The 14,327-nt window shown below is 40.5% G+C and overlaps 2 protein-coding genes across 3 annotated transcripts in view; one reads left to right on the forward strand and one right to left on the reverse strand.

The window, feature by feature from the left end:
• capn5b (calpain 5b) overlaps positions 1-14,110 on the reverse strand; it is a 40,465-nt gene extending 26,355 nt beyond the window's left edge. For both annotated transcript variants that reach the window (XM_024265903.2, XM_024265902.2), the window contains exons 1-2: positions 13,093-14,110; positions 5,361-5,492 (exon numbers count right to left, since the gene is read on the reverse strand). In XM_024265903.2, coding sequence (XP_024121671.1) covers positions 5,361-5,492; positions 13,093-13,323 — 363 coding nt within the window. In that variant the 5' untranslated portion in view covers positions 13,324-14,110. The remainder of the gene's footprint in view (positions 1-5,360; positions 5,493-13,092) is intronic.
• ompb (olfactory marker protein b) lies at positions 1,804-4,363 on the forward strand. Its single transcript, XM_036215224.1, has 3 exons — positions 1,804-1,985; positions 2,069-2,124; positions 3,207-4,363. The coding sequence occupies exon 3, from the start codon at positions 3,767-3,769 to the stop codon at positions 4,238-4,240; it is 474 nt and encodes a 157-aa protein (XP_036071117.1). The 5' UTR covers positions 1,804-1,985; positions 2,069-2,124; positions 3,207-3,766; the 3' UTR covers positions 4,241-4,363.
• Positions 14,111-14,327: the final 217 nt, after the last annotated feature.

Here is a 14,327-nt window from a genome sequence, read left to right on the forward strand (position 1 = left end):
ACTCTTAAGTTTCTGCAACCTCTTCCCTGCGCAAATTTGCGCAGGGAAGAGTTCTAGTGTTAAGAAATTTGGATTTGCATTCATGGCCTTCTGTTTTTTAATAATAAATGTGAATTATTTCTATTTTTACACAAAGAAAAGTAAAAATATTAAAAGAACTTAGCATCTCTCCAAATTTTTTTATAACCAACATTGTGCAGCATAAGATAATATGTGCTTTTAACTCATAAAAGATCAAACTTTTACCAAAGTTTTGCTTTGCATATATAGAGTTGAGTAAACAAGACGTCTTCAGGTCAACAGGCATGTAAAAACCTACATAGTTTATCATTTTTGAGCATCTCAGCCAACAGTTTATAAATTTAACTAATTTTAATTTAATAAATGCTAGTTGCTAAAGTTGCTATTTTATTTTTATTTTCTTTTTTGGTTCTTTTCCAGTCTTTGTCCTCAGCAGTCTTACACTGTTATTTTAGTTTGGGGTTAGACCTTGGTAGTCTTAATTTGCAGGCTTTGTTTATTTGTTTTCTTTAGGTAGTTTTGGTTGCGGGGAGCTGCTGACTCCGACGGTCCACATGTTTGGGTCAGCAGTCTCCCCGATTTATTCTATGTTTGGCCAAAGAGCCACATGTGGATCTGGCGCAGCAGGTTGCAGACTCCTGATTTAAGAGTCTCTATTTCCATCTGATTTGAATTAAGTCATTCTCAGCTATTTCTGCTGCTTCTCTGACATTTGTTGTTATGCGTCACCATGGCAACGGACACCTCGTGAACGTGAGGGAGCAACTCATTCCTATTTTAAAGGCTTAAATCCCTGCAGGCTGCAGAGGCGTGATGGATGCCGAGGATTAGCACAAAAAAAGAGCCGGTTTGAAGCATTCAGTCAGTCTCTCTACAGCACTGAGTCAACACTTTGTGATGATGTGGTCTAATAATCTACCTGCAGCTTCTAAAGCTGCACATCACAAGATTTACTCCCATTTTGAACACTGCAAAGGCAATACAGTTATAGTACATTTCACACACAAAGTCACTTCTGGGTGATTCTCTCATTTATGGCATTACTATCAAACGTTTTTCAACAGTCAGACTTTCTGTGTGCAACTGGAGCTCCTCTATGAGACGAGGCGTCCTGTGGGACGCCTTGGCTTTGATCGTTTCCAAACGTCTCGGGAAGCAATTGAGGGAAAAAAAAATGTTTCTATTATAAGTTGTAGATTTTTAATGGCGTGCGTGTGGCGAGTTTGCAAATGTGGCGTTCTATGATTACTCGCACATTTTTGAATGGATTACTGTGAAAAATCACTGCATAAACTCCTGCCAAGACCTAAACACGATAGGATAACATAGGATATGACTATATTACAAATGTGGGCGTGGTTAGCTAAGGAAATCCAAACATTTACTTTTGCAGATTGTTATGAAATTGTCGTCAACCTGTGCGATATCCCGTCGAGCAAAACATAAAATGCCGCCATTTTGAAAAAAATAAGTGTTTTTGCATGAATTTGTGACATATATCTCAGACCAGCCTTACAAAAAGAGAAGGGAGGAGTCAGGGGTGCATAGTGGCTGCTTAGCAAATAAGCTTGGGTCAAAGGTGGGCATTGAGGGCGGGGGGGTTTGGGTGTAGAGGCATGCGGCGAGGGCGGCGAGTAGCGCCTGAGGGCCATCCAAAGCCTCTCGCAGCTTTAATTTGACTTTCATTCTTCTCAGAAGATCTTTCAGCAAAGAAAATAAAACAATTAATTCATTGTTTTAGTTACGGACAGACCTTATTGCTGTTTATATGTCGAGTTACATTTGTTTAAAGATACATTTTTTAGTGTTTATCATTTTTGTCCAGATCCTAAATGTTCTGTGTCCCCTGTGTTTATTGCTTTCTTCGAAATATCAAACAGCCCTGAACTACTTCCAGTTCTCCATGCAGTCAAAGCACATCCACCGACGGTTACTAAACCACCGACTGCAGAGCGCCCAGCAGAGTGAGCCTCGGAGCTGAATCTGAATTAAGCTGAACTTTTGCTCCGATCATTTATTAACTAATAACTGTCACACATAATAACAGGTGTCATCCAGAGTAAAGGTGACCCGAGAGAGGACAACGACAAAACGACCATCAAGGTAAACACGCTCAGCAATAAAAACAGTAAATGATGCCATAAGTGAGCGAGATCTGAAATGACAAAATGACTGTCCTTGGAAACGAAATTCAAAAGAGACGTTTTGGAATTGCTTTCTTTTTTTACGCTGAGCTATAAAGCCAAAAATGAAAGTGTCTAAAACATCATCATTTGATTCCACCTCACTAGTGTTTAGGACTTTGCAGCAGATTCTCTATTTGGAATTTCACAATCTTTCTGGGAGGACGTCCAGTTCCTCTGATGTCACAAAGACCGGCTCTGTGATTGGCTAAGCAGGCTGCAGGAGCAAATCAGGATAGTTAGTGTTGGGTGTCCTCTTGGTCATTGGTGCAATTGGTGCAATGTAACAAAAGTCAAAGTTTTGTAGGAAAAATTCCAACATTTTCTGTTTTAAAATATATATTCTTTTTGAATCAAAATTAAAGCATGTTTTCATCTAAAGTCCATCTTATTTATTTCTTTTATGACCTCAATTACCAATTTGACGCATTCATCTGCTCCTGCATCGACCCTTCTGTCAAACTTAAGAACCCCTTGTGGCCCACAAGGCAAAAACTCTGCCCACCCCGTGTTAAAAACACCAAAAACACCTGGAGTGGGTCCTTAAAGGGAAACCAAACAGGGAAATTGGAGGCTGACTCCCCCCACAGCTGAAATTTGAAAATCCAGTCAGAGGGGTGGGGCTTGGGGGCAGGACTTATCATTACTGGAGATCATGACGTCAGACTTCTGAAACTTAAATGGTATGACCAATCCCAAAACTCAACTGTAATACCTCATTTCAACCTGTAGGGGGCAGAACACAGACGGTTTTTAAGAATTAAACAAGTTTATTTTAATTTATCGAATATTTTGCTCTGACCAACAGAAAACACTTTTAAAGCTCCACTTATAGAAGTCAACAGACAAAAAAAGCGGATTTATGGTTTGGTTACCCTTTAACTAATTGTTAAGGATCTGGGATCTAAAGGGGAGGAGCTTCATAGTGCAGTAAAAGAGCTTCAGAGAAACTCAATCAAAGTAAAAGGAGAGTTCAATTTTTCTCTTTTTTTTTTTACACAGAAATTAAAGACTAAAATTAACGAGCAGAACCTGAAAGGTGACCCGTCCCGTCACTCCTGGGAGTCCAGAGGTTGGACTTTGTGAGGCGACAGCAGAGTGGCGAGGAGGGAAAGCAGAACTCTGCAGCTCAGAGACCTGACCGTCTGATCCTTCGGGAGGTAATCCCTGTCGTTCCGTGTTTGGGAACGCTTCAACTATCTCAGCTTTTATCTGGGCCGAGCGATGCTGTGCAGCAGCGGATTCACCTCACATCTGATATGCAGCTTCAACACAACAACCACTGATAACACATTTGTCAGGCCGCTCACGTCGGCCTGGCGGAACATCACGTACCAAAAGGGTTACGGATCTGTAACCAAGCAAAGGGAGCCAAAAACAAAAGTGTGACAAACACACTAAGTGCATTTCCCTGAGGGGTAACTCGGAGCTGCAGCTGCAAATGTAATTACATCTTGTTTTCTCCGCTCATCTGTACTTCTTAGTAAGCCCCGCCCTCTGCTGCACACACTCACAAACACCTCCAGGAGGAGGCGAAACGCAGACCGCAGCAGAACGGAGCGATGTCCAAACACACGGAGCTGCCGTTCCGGCTGGACTCCCAGCTGACGGAGGTGATGCGGCTGCGGGTTCAGTCTCTGCAGCAGCGCAGCCAGAAGAGGCAGGACGGCGAGCGGCTGCTGCGGCCCAACGAGGCCGTGTACCGGCTGGACTTCTCCCAGCAGTCCCTACGCTTCTCCCACTGGACGGTGCGGCTGGCGCAGCCGGGGCGCCTCACCATCACGGCCACCTCGCAGCTCTGGACGCCGGACCTCACCAACCTGATGACGCGGCAGCTGCTGGAGCCCGCCGGGGTCTTCTGGAGAGGGTCGGCGGACGCGACGGTGAGCTGCTATGAGGCGGACGCGGCGGAATTTGGGGAAAGGATCGCCGAGCTGGCAAAAGTAAGGAAGGTGATGTACTTCCTGTTTGCGTTTGCGGACGGCTGCAGCCCCGAGAGCGTCGACGGCTCCATCACCTTCACGGTGGACTCCTAAGAACACTTCCCGTCAAACGAAGCCTTCACATCTGATTTAATAACAAATAATAAACTTGTAATCATTAAAACAGACGTTTCTGAGTTTTCTTTGGTGAAATTAGCGCCGTGTTCTTCAGACTTTCAACCTCCTGTGTGACAAACAGGAAGCCCCCCCGAGGGTTGGCTGCCTCCGAGTCCCGCGTGAGGTGATGCGGAGAGACGAGGAGCGAACAGGTTCCTCCTGACTCCAAAGACAGGAAGGGAGGAATGTGGACTTCACTTCTCCTCCTCTTCCTCCTCCTTCGCTCCTGTGTGCAGCCAGAAGGACGCCACGGCGAGCAAAGACCTGCGTCCTGTCAGGGCAAACTCGCTCGATCTGCTAAACCTCAAGAGGCCGCTTTCTTAGAAAAAATTCAGAGACTCAAGAGACTCGATTCCATTGATCTGACAAACATGAATGAATGCAGAGAATCAGTTCAAGTCTGTTAGAATTCAAACTTCTGCTCTCCTGAAAGTGATAAAAATCAATTTTCATTCCTGAATCAGAATCTTCCAAATCACACTGGTACTGGTGCCTCTGTCGAAGAGTTCAATGACCACAAATAGAAAAGCCAACAAGCTCCCATCAACAGAACGTCTGGGCTTCCGACACGCTACAGTCGGAATTCACTGAATTTCTGAGTCTTTAGGAATCCAGAAAACCACAGAGAAAAACAGAGACTCAAACAGAGAAAACAGTGAAGAGCAGCTCTGAAAATGACATCAGTACAAGAACATGAGGATTCAGGTGGTCAGTAAAGAACCAGATGAAACAAGCCGAGTTCTTTTGGGACTCAGTTCAGCTCAGAGTTCATGATCCAACAGTCAGAAAGACCATAACGGAGCATGGTGTTGGGAGTGTGATGGTCTGGAGCTGCACCCTGATTAAAGAAATATCAATAAATTATGTTTTTAACAACATCCTGAAGAATTCTTGTCCTTCAGTTCATGACAAACTCTGAAGTTTCTGGGTTCTTCACAGATCATTGATACACGTCCACAAACAAGCCAACAGACGAGCTAAGTTTAAGAAGAACATGTGGATGTGATCAAGACAGAGAAGGAGAAAAATGTCAAAGGAAAGACATGGATGAACTTACTTTTTGCCACAGAGACTCTCTGGAGGCCAGACTGGAACACGCAGCGACGAACCAGCAGTTCCCCAGCTGCCCCTGGTGGAGGTCATGTGCACTGATGCCATCGACAAACAGGTGAGGGTCCTCACACAGCTCCTGCACGCCAAACACCGCAGATCAGTCTGGTGCAGCGCCGTCATTGGTTTCATCACATTTATGAGTTTTACGATAATATCGCTGAGCAAACCAGGTCTAAATAATTATGACAAATAAAACTAATTTGAATGTAAAAAGAATCTAAATGTACGTTAATTACATTTTTGACTTTAATGATTATTCTGTCTTCTGAAAAAAGGTATAGAAGACAAAAACCTAAAGTTCTTACTGAGTCATAAACACTTTTTTACTTTGAGATCTGAAAAACCTCTGAAAAAAAAATCCAGGTTTGTCAAAGTAAGTCAAAGTAAGACAAACTCTGGAAAGACACTAAAGAAATTCAGAAAAAAAGACCAGTCCAGACAACCCCTAAAAATACTAAAAACACATGGAACAAACTCTGGAAAAGAAATTATTAAAAAAACTCTGGAGATGCACAGGGCAAACAGGAAAAACAAAAAGAAAAACTCTAGAGAACACAAGAAAAAACTTTGCAAACCTCTAAAAAAGTTCTGAAGGAATTTCGGGAAAAACTCTGGAAAACTTGAAGACCCTCAAAAAAACTAAGTACCGTATTTTCCGGACTATAAGTCGCACCGGAGTATAAGTCGCAGTAGCCAAAAAATGCATAATGAAGAAGAAAAAAACATATATAAGTCGGTCTGGAGTATAAGTCGCACTTTTAAGAGAATAATCCAACATTTATGAACAAATTCAACAAGCCCGACGTAACGTTGGATTTGACATCAAATGTGATTCATGTTTCAAATTCGAGTCCGCTGAATCTTTTGATGTGCGTCTAATTTAATGCTAAATGCTTGTCCAAAAATGTGTTCATAAACTAGACACTCCCATTGGAGAAGCTGTCTGAAGTTTTTAGTCTCATCGCTACATGATGGAGGCTTTGGCTGTTTATCTCGTTTAAAATACACAGAAGATACGGATGATGTTGAGAGGTTAAGTTAATTATTTTAAAGAACACAAAAGCATCTATAATCATCTCTCCATTCTGGGTTCGGGACAGCAGTGTTTTGTCTTTTTCTTACGGCGATCGTTACCTTCTAGTCTGCAGGAGCTGCATTTAAATGACAGTTTTTAGCTGCTCTTCTGTCTGTTTATAACCCAATTTGATGGCTTGTTGTCCCGCATTAGTCCAATGAGAGAAAAATAATAATAATGTCTTGATGCAAATGAGAAAAACATCAAAACATGAGGAGAATGATTAGATTATCAGGAACGTTTGTTTTGAACGTAACTTCTTCTTCTGCGTTTCTGTCAGCTGACAGCAGTAGATACTGATACACAAACCTACAGTGCCCTCTAGTGGTTGTTATGGGGAAACAACCGCCAAAAGACAACCAGTTTAACTGGGGAAAATAACAAATATATGAGCCTATTTATGTCTAACAAAATCACATATAAGTCGCTCCTGAGTATAAGTCGCACCCTTGGAAAATCTATGAAAAAAAGGCGCGACTTATAGTCCGGAAAATACGGTAAGAACTCTGGAAAATTTTCAGAAAACTATGAAAAAAACCCTCCAGACAAACTCTGTAGAAAATTATTAAGATTCTTCAGACAAACTAAAAACACTAAAGAAAATCTCCAGAAAAACTCTGGAGAATGACTAGAGAAATTCTGAAGACAGAACCTCAGAAAATGTCCTGACAACTTCTAAAATAACTCATGAAAGAAACTCTGGAAAAACTTTAGAAAAAACTCTGGAGATGTACTGGACAAACAGGAAAAACTCCTCCCTAAAAAGCTTCTGGTGCACCCGTAAAGAAACTCTGGAGAACATAAGAAAAAACTATGTAAATCTCTAAAAAAAAAAAAACTCTGGTAAACCTCTAAAAAAAAAATCAGAGTTTTGGACAAACTCGGGAAAAGTTTGTCCAAAACTTTGGGTCTTAAAAAAACTAAGTAGGAATTGTGGAAAATTTTGAGAAAAGCTGTGAAAAAAAACTTCAGACAAATTCTGTAGAAACTTCTAACCCTAAAGAAACTGACAAGACGAAGAAGAAAACTCTGGACAAACTCTGGAGAACTACTAGAGAAATCTGAAGAACGGAACTCAGAAAATGTCCTGAGAGCTTCCAAAAAAAAACCTCTAAAAAACATGAAACTCTGGAGTTACACTAGACAAACAGGAGAAGCTCCAAAAGAAAAAAACTGCTAGTGCAATTCTAGAAAACCTTTAAAAAAAGTCTGTCGATCTCTAAAGAAATTCTGAAGGAACTCTGGAAAAAAAAGGAAAACTTTGTAGACCCTCTTAAAAACTAAGTAAGAATTTAAAGTAATTTAAGAATTTTATTAAACTTCAGAAAAACTAGAAAAAAATAGACCTCAAGACAAACTGTCAGAAAATGTCCCGAAAACCTCCAAAAAACAAAAAAAAAAAAAGGAAGAAACTCTTTTTCTAAGCTTTAGAAAAAGCTCTGGAGTTACACTGAATCAGAAAAACTCAAAATGAAAAAACCTCTAGAGAACAAAAAAAGCTGCAAATCTCTAAACAATCTGATTCTGAAGGAATTTTGGACAAACGCTGGAAAACTTCAAAGACTTTTTAAAAATTAAAACCCCTTAAAATCTGTTGTATCAAATATGTGACAAACCAAATTAACTATAAAATTACCTAAATGTAGCATTTACTCAAAAGCAAAAATATAAGTGAATATCTTTTTCCATAGCTGGGACTAAAGTCAGGCGTTAATGGGTTAAGAAAGAATTCTGGAAAAAAATTCAGGAAAAAAAAACAAAAAAAACTCCAGACAAACTCTGTAGGAACCTATAATTAAATTCAGGCAAACACTAAAAAAATCTACATCCAGACGAACTTTTAAGAACCTGTAAAAACATAAGCTAAACTCTGGTAACATTTTGGGGGGAAAAAACTAACAAACTGAGAAAAAGGTCAGTCTTAAAATTAGTGTGTTTTGTTTCAGCTCAAGCGACTGAACCAGAAAAGATTAGGACTCAGTTACAATAGCAGTAAAACCGTTTCAAATAATAAAAATGAACTTTGAAATAAAAATGATTAAATTTGATGATGACTTTATTTGATTGGGTTAAACCAAATAAAAACACGGGTAACCATCTCACATTGGCTGTAGGACTTTTATATATTTTACTTTTTTGTTTTATAGATCTAGATAGTCTTCTAACAGAATTGTCTGAGTCAGGCTTCCGTCCACATTTGAATGCGAGCAGCAGGAATGTCAATCAGCTTTCATGTCACGAGTATGCATGTAAATGTAAAACACAACACTCCTGCACACACGCACACAGTCAAGGTCATTTTTCTGTTGACTCTGCAGAGATAAATGCAGCCAAAGCAAACTTCCTGTGAGAAGCGGGGGCCACCGGAGGTGAGGGGTCTCCCCCAGCATCATTCTCTCACCTTCCTGAGAACATCGTCAAACCACAATCAGCATTGTCTGGATGTCATGTTCTACCTGAATGCTAAAGGTGAAATATCGGCGCTCTCCGTGATGGCAGGAGTATTGATCGGTGGAGTCTGAGCGTTACCGAGGCTCCCCGAGGTGGCCCGCCATCCTCCGCCTGGCTCAGGCGCCAAGAGTAATAGACTATCGATCAGTGCCTGGCCGGTGCAGACACTGAGGTAATGCCAAGTATGTGGGTGAGCCGCAGAATAATTGTTACCGAACCACTGAAGACATTTTCACAGCCTCCTTAGCATCATCCATCAGCAGAGCTCAGGTGAGCCTCCAGCCTCATCTGCAAACACACCAGCAACAACAGGAGCCAGAAGACCAAAGTCACAGCAGCTATTCCCACAATCCAACCAGATCAATCCGTCTGAGGCAGGATTGAATCAAATCGATCTAAAAAAGTGTTTCAAAATGACATAAATTGATTATATTGATCTCAGAAAATATTGATTGATGGTAGGTTTATTTTACTCTAATGTAAAAACTAGGGGTGTTAGAAAAAAATCAATAAAATGAAATATCGCGATACATACTTTGACGATACTTGTATTTAAAATGCAACCAAACAATATTGAATTATTATTTATAAACGAACATGTAGTCCAGCGTCTTACTTTTGTTTTCCACTTAAACCCCCGACCTCTAGGTGGCAGCACACAGCCTCTTTGAGGAGCTCCACACCGCACCATCTCACCAGAACCATCTACAGATAAATTGTTGCGACAAAATCTGTAGCTGCTATGAGCTAAATAAGACATGTACAACTTAGTGTTAACTTGGGATGTGTAAAGTTGTAAAAAAAAAGAATTTTGGTGTTTCATAGGCATTGAAAAAAAACTGGTGGTACTCTCAATTGGGAACCCCAAGTACAGGTCCGGCTACATTTAGCAACATTGCAAATAAACAGCGCTTTTATTTCTCAGCTACACTTATAGAACCTTACTGGTTAAGACACATGTATTACTTTATTTCTTATACTGAAAAACTATTTTGTTGCAGAAATCAGACAATGTTGAATGTTCCCTTTAAGAACAAGTGAGTTGGTAGTATACAGAGGGGTATAGATGGCGCCCCCTAAAGGGACCAGTCAAAACCGCAAAGATTTGTATTGTTCTCTGATTGTTAAAAATCCATAGCTTTGTCTAAACATTTCTTCCTCCGGTTCTGCTGTGATCCCACCTCCTTTCATTTCAATAAACGTATATCTGTTGATGTCATTGTTGATGGTTTTGAAAGCAGACGTCAGAGCCGGTTCTGACTGTGGACCACAGAAACCACAGCCTCCCATTTGGGTTGTAGATTGTCATCAAATGCACTCTAATGGTTCGTAGTCTTTTCCCCATTAATGGAACTCTCATTTACAAAATGGACGTTGTTCTCCGTTACACAAACAAGACGGTAGAGATAAACACGATGAAGTCACCGACAGAGTTTGAAAAACAAGAAGTGACGATGTTTTCTAGAGATTTATGCAGGTGACCCCCAGATGGAATACACATGAAGTCCGCTGTTTTATCAGATGTGATGCATGAAACCTACTGTGTTAATGAGAACTGCAAAGACAATGAGACAATCTCTATCAGCTGGAACATGGAGTTAGTTTAAGTGTTTCTCTGGTTCTGCTCCAAAGTTTCAATAGAACCAAATACCACAAATACCATATCGGTACCATGCAGTTCTCTCATCTAATGCATCATTATGTATCTGAATATGTGGTATAGCAATAATAATAACGGATTGGTCTGGGATTTTTCAGACACTAAAACCCCCTACAATGTATCAATTCACTCCTCATATATATACATATATATATATATATATACCTACAGTATATATGGGGGCCGCGAATTGATTACAAAAAAACGTAACTAATTAATCGCAAATCTGGAAAAAATTAATCGCGATTAATCCAAATTGTTTTTGTTTTTTCAGTTACAGTTCTTGCCAGCCACTTAACATCTGCAAATAATCGCAACATGAAATCACAAACAAAATTGTACATTTAGAATGTTTATTTCTAACCCATTGGAACCTAGGGTACTTTTGAATTTACCTCTGTGTTTTCAATTTGAAAGACTACCTGCTGCTTATTTGGTATCACTTTAATCAGCACAACCACACTTATGTAACACTACCTTTAATTAGTCATTTTTCCAGGTTATATTCACACACTAAACATAAAATTATGCAAAAATAGGAAATTCTGTCTGGAAAAATGTGATTCATTTTGCTGTGGAAATCCCAAAAATGTTTAACAAACTGTTTATACAACATAGAATGAAAGTTTTTGCTGTAATTTTATAAAAACAACAAGACTAAAATTGGTCAACAAACTAATTAACATGTTTTTGAATGAAAATACTAAAAAATCCAGGCTAAAGTCCCACCATGCGGCCCAAAAAAGAACAATTTCTCTCCTAAGAGAACAGCTGTCTATTTGACATTTTTCCTGGAATTGTGTTATTCCTTTTTTTCTCATAAACTTTCTTTATTATCCTTGTGAAAAATAATAAAACAACTTTTTTGAGAGAAGCTTGATTCAGCTGGATTTCAGGTCGGCTGCTCACAGGTGGGGGTGTGTCTGTCTTCTTTGAACTGTTTGCTTCATGCGGCGCGGGTGGGCGGAACTTTCGCGGAGAACCGCGGATTTCCTCAATTTTTAGACAGTGCCGAAGCTCCTTATTGTGGAAAATTCATGTCCAAATAAACTAATGGTCGTGCAGCAGGTGAGGTGCTGCTCTGCGTTGCAGCCTTCAGAAAGACGTTTATTCTCCGCCTTATTTAGACTGTTTTTTCCAAAAACAAATAAACAAATCCCATATTATCTCTTTAATTTAATAAAATCTCAATCATAGGATGTAAAAAAAAGTTTACGTTTATTGTAGACGGAGTTTTAGTACAGTGATCTCACAGCTGCGCGGCAGGACGCCTGAGCACATTAATAAATATTAACGAATTAATTATGTTTTATTAATCATGCTCATTAAGGCATCAACATTCACAGCCCTAATATATATATATATATATATATATATATATTCTTTTTTTCCCACAAAGTACTTTCTCTTAGAAGAACTGAGGTTCATGACATTCCTCTGTAAGAACACAAACGGCTTCATATAAATATAAAAATATTTTAGCCAACAATAAATCCCCCAAAAATGTTTTTTCAGAAGTTTAAGTGTTGTATTCAAATGCACTCCGTCACTCCAGTTCCTTTACACGAGTGACTCTAATCACCTAAAAATAGACGGGCTGCGTTCTGCTTCCTCAGTGTTCCTAACCTCCTGACACAAATCACTGACGACATGAAACGTGTCCCGGTGAAAATAAAAGGATGCTCCTCCTGCCCCGCTTCTCCCCTCGACTTCTTCCCGTATTCCGTCTGCATGACTGACATCGGCGCAGACCAAAACATGTAATCTCTGTGACCCAGTTTCCATGGCAATGCACGCTGGCTGTCAGAGCGGCGACACACACGAGCAGAAAGAGGTTACGCCATCCAGAACTCCAGCGCTGCACGACGGGGATGACAAAAGGCAAATCCTGAGGGTCTGCATCTGCTATCAAACGTGCAGACACACACGGATTTTCCAAGGAGACCCAAACAGTGCAGCAATAAGACCTGACGCAGATGTTAGTGTCAAATGATCAGGATGGAGATGGCGTAGGTCGATGCTCTGCTGGATGATTCTGTAGTAAACAGCAGCCTCATGATGAGCTTTTTAACCCTTTATCAACGGAGCTCCAATGTTTATATTCTTTGATTTACTGTATTTTTTTATTGTGAACACAATCAACGTAATTCCAGCAGATTCTGTTAGTATCACTATGGATCTATCTAAACTAGATAATCGTTTTCATGTTTGTTTGAGGTCATAAAATCCATCCATCTTCATCATCGGATCCCTCTGAATCTCTTTTGGGTTGCTGGAGCCTATCCAAGCTGATGTCGGATGAAGGTGGGGTAAACCCGAACAGATTGTCAATCACATTTGTATGTGAAATGTGAGGCGATGGTTGTTGATTGTTTGCAGTGATCACAATTGGAATCAATATTGGGAATGAGTTAAGCGAGTTTCGGCTTAGAGTGGTGGCGTTGACGTCCAATACTTTATTTTAAGACGCAAAGTTTTCAAACAACTCACCCGAGGCCTCTTCCAGACCACACGCCCGATCCTGTTGCCCAGGTAGAAGAGAGAGTCGTCGATTGCAGGGAAGCGGGGGTCTTCGAAGAGGAGGCCGCTCTGCAAGCACTGCCTCTTCAGGGTGGAGTACTGCTGCCCCTCGAAGGCCTTCACGGAGGTGAACATACTGCAGCCCTGAGGGACGGGAAGAGCAGCGGTCACACCAAAACCCCACAGGATCACATCGTTCATCGGCACGTGATGGTGGCAGATATACAGGAGGAAAAAATCTGCCTCCTCCACGAGTCCGGCCGACTGACAGCAGAATCCAGTGGACTGTAATACCTTAACAGTGAAGCTTTAAGTGCAAACAGAAAGTCGATGTGCGCTGCTGCCCGGAGCACCGCCCGGACTCAGTGGGTTAAAATGATTAATCTGTCAATTTACTGGTATCCTCCAGGGCCTCATTATCGCCGCTGTGCACCGGAGGAACCGCGCACGCATTGATCAGCCCGGGGCATGCGGAGGGACTGCGGAGTCAGGGCGGAGGCGAACTCGGATGGAGCTGTTCAGGGGATCATCAATACAGAGGGATTGGAGAAAGGACTCGCCTTTTTACTGATTGTTGCTTCCAATCTGACTGACATTTACTTAGTAACAAACTTGTTAAAGAAATGCACACAGAATACCATAAGGAGAGCTGGTTTCTGTGGTAATGTTTGGTACTCTAATAGTCCTGAAGATTGGCCAAACAAATCCAAAATAAATAGCATAAAAGATAGGATACAGCAAATTTTATCAAGTATTTACCAAAAAATAAATAAATTTAAAAAAATCCTAATTTTAAAAAAACATCGTCTGCAAAGGCAAAAGGTAAAATATATTTTCTTTAGAGCTCTGTTTAGTTCTACGTATAATTATGTATACTGCTGACAAAAATTAAAGGAGCACTTTAAAGAAACACATTAGATACATCAGATCTCAATATGAAGTTCGATATCTATATAAATAACGACAAGACAGTGTCTTAGGAACAAAATGATGCCAAGTCTTTTAATGGAAATAAAAGTTTTCATCCTACAGAGGCTCAATTGTGTAGACACCATAAAATCAGAGTGAAATGAAGATGTGGGAGGCTAGTCCATTTTTTCCAAAACTTAATTTTTGAAACTCAAAATGCTTTCCAGTATCTTGTGTGGCCCCCACCAGCTTGTATGCATGCTTGACAACGTGGCGGCATGCTCCTAATGAGACGA

Source organism: Oryzias melastigma, linkage group LG14 (genome assembly GCF_002922805.2).
Source record: "Oryzias melastigma strain HK-1 linkage group LG14, ASM292280v2, whole genome shotgun sequence".
NCBI classification, from domain to species: Eukaryota; Metazoa; Chordata; class Actinopteri; order Beloniformes; family Adrianichthyidae; genus Oryzias; species Oryzias melastigma.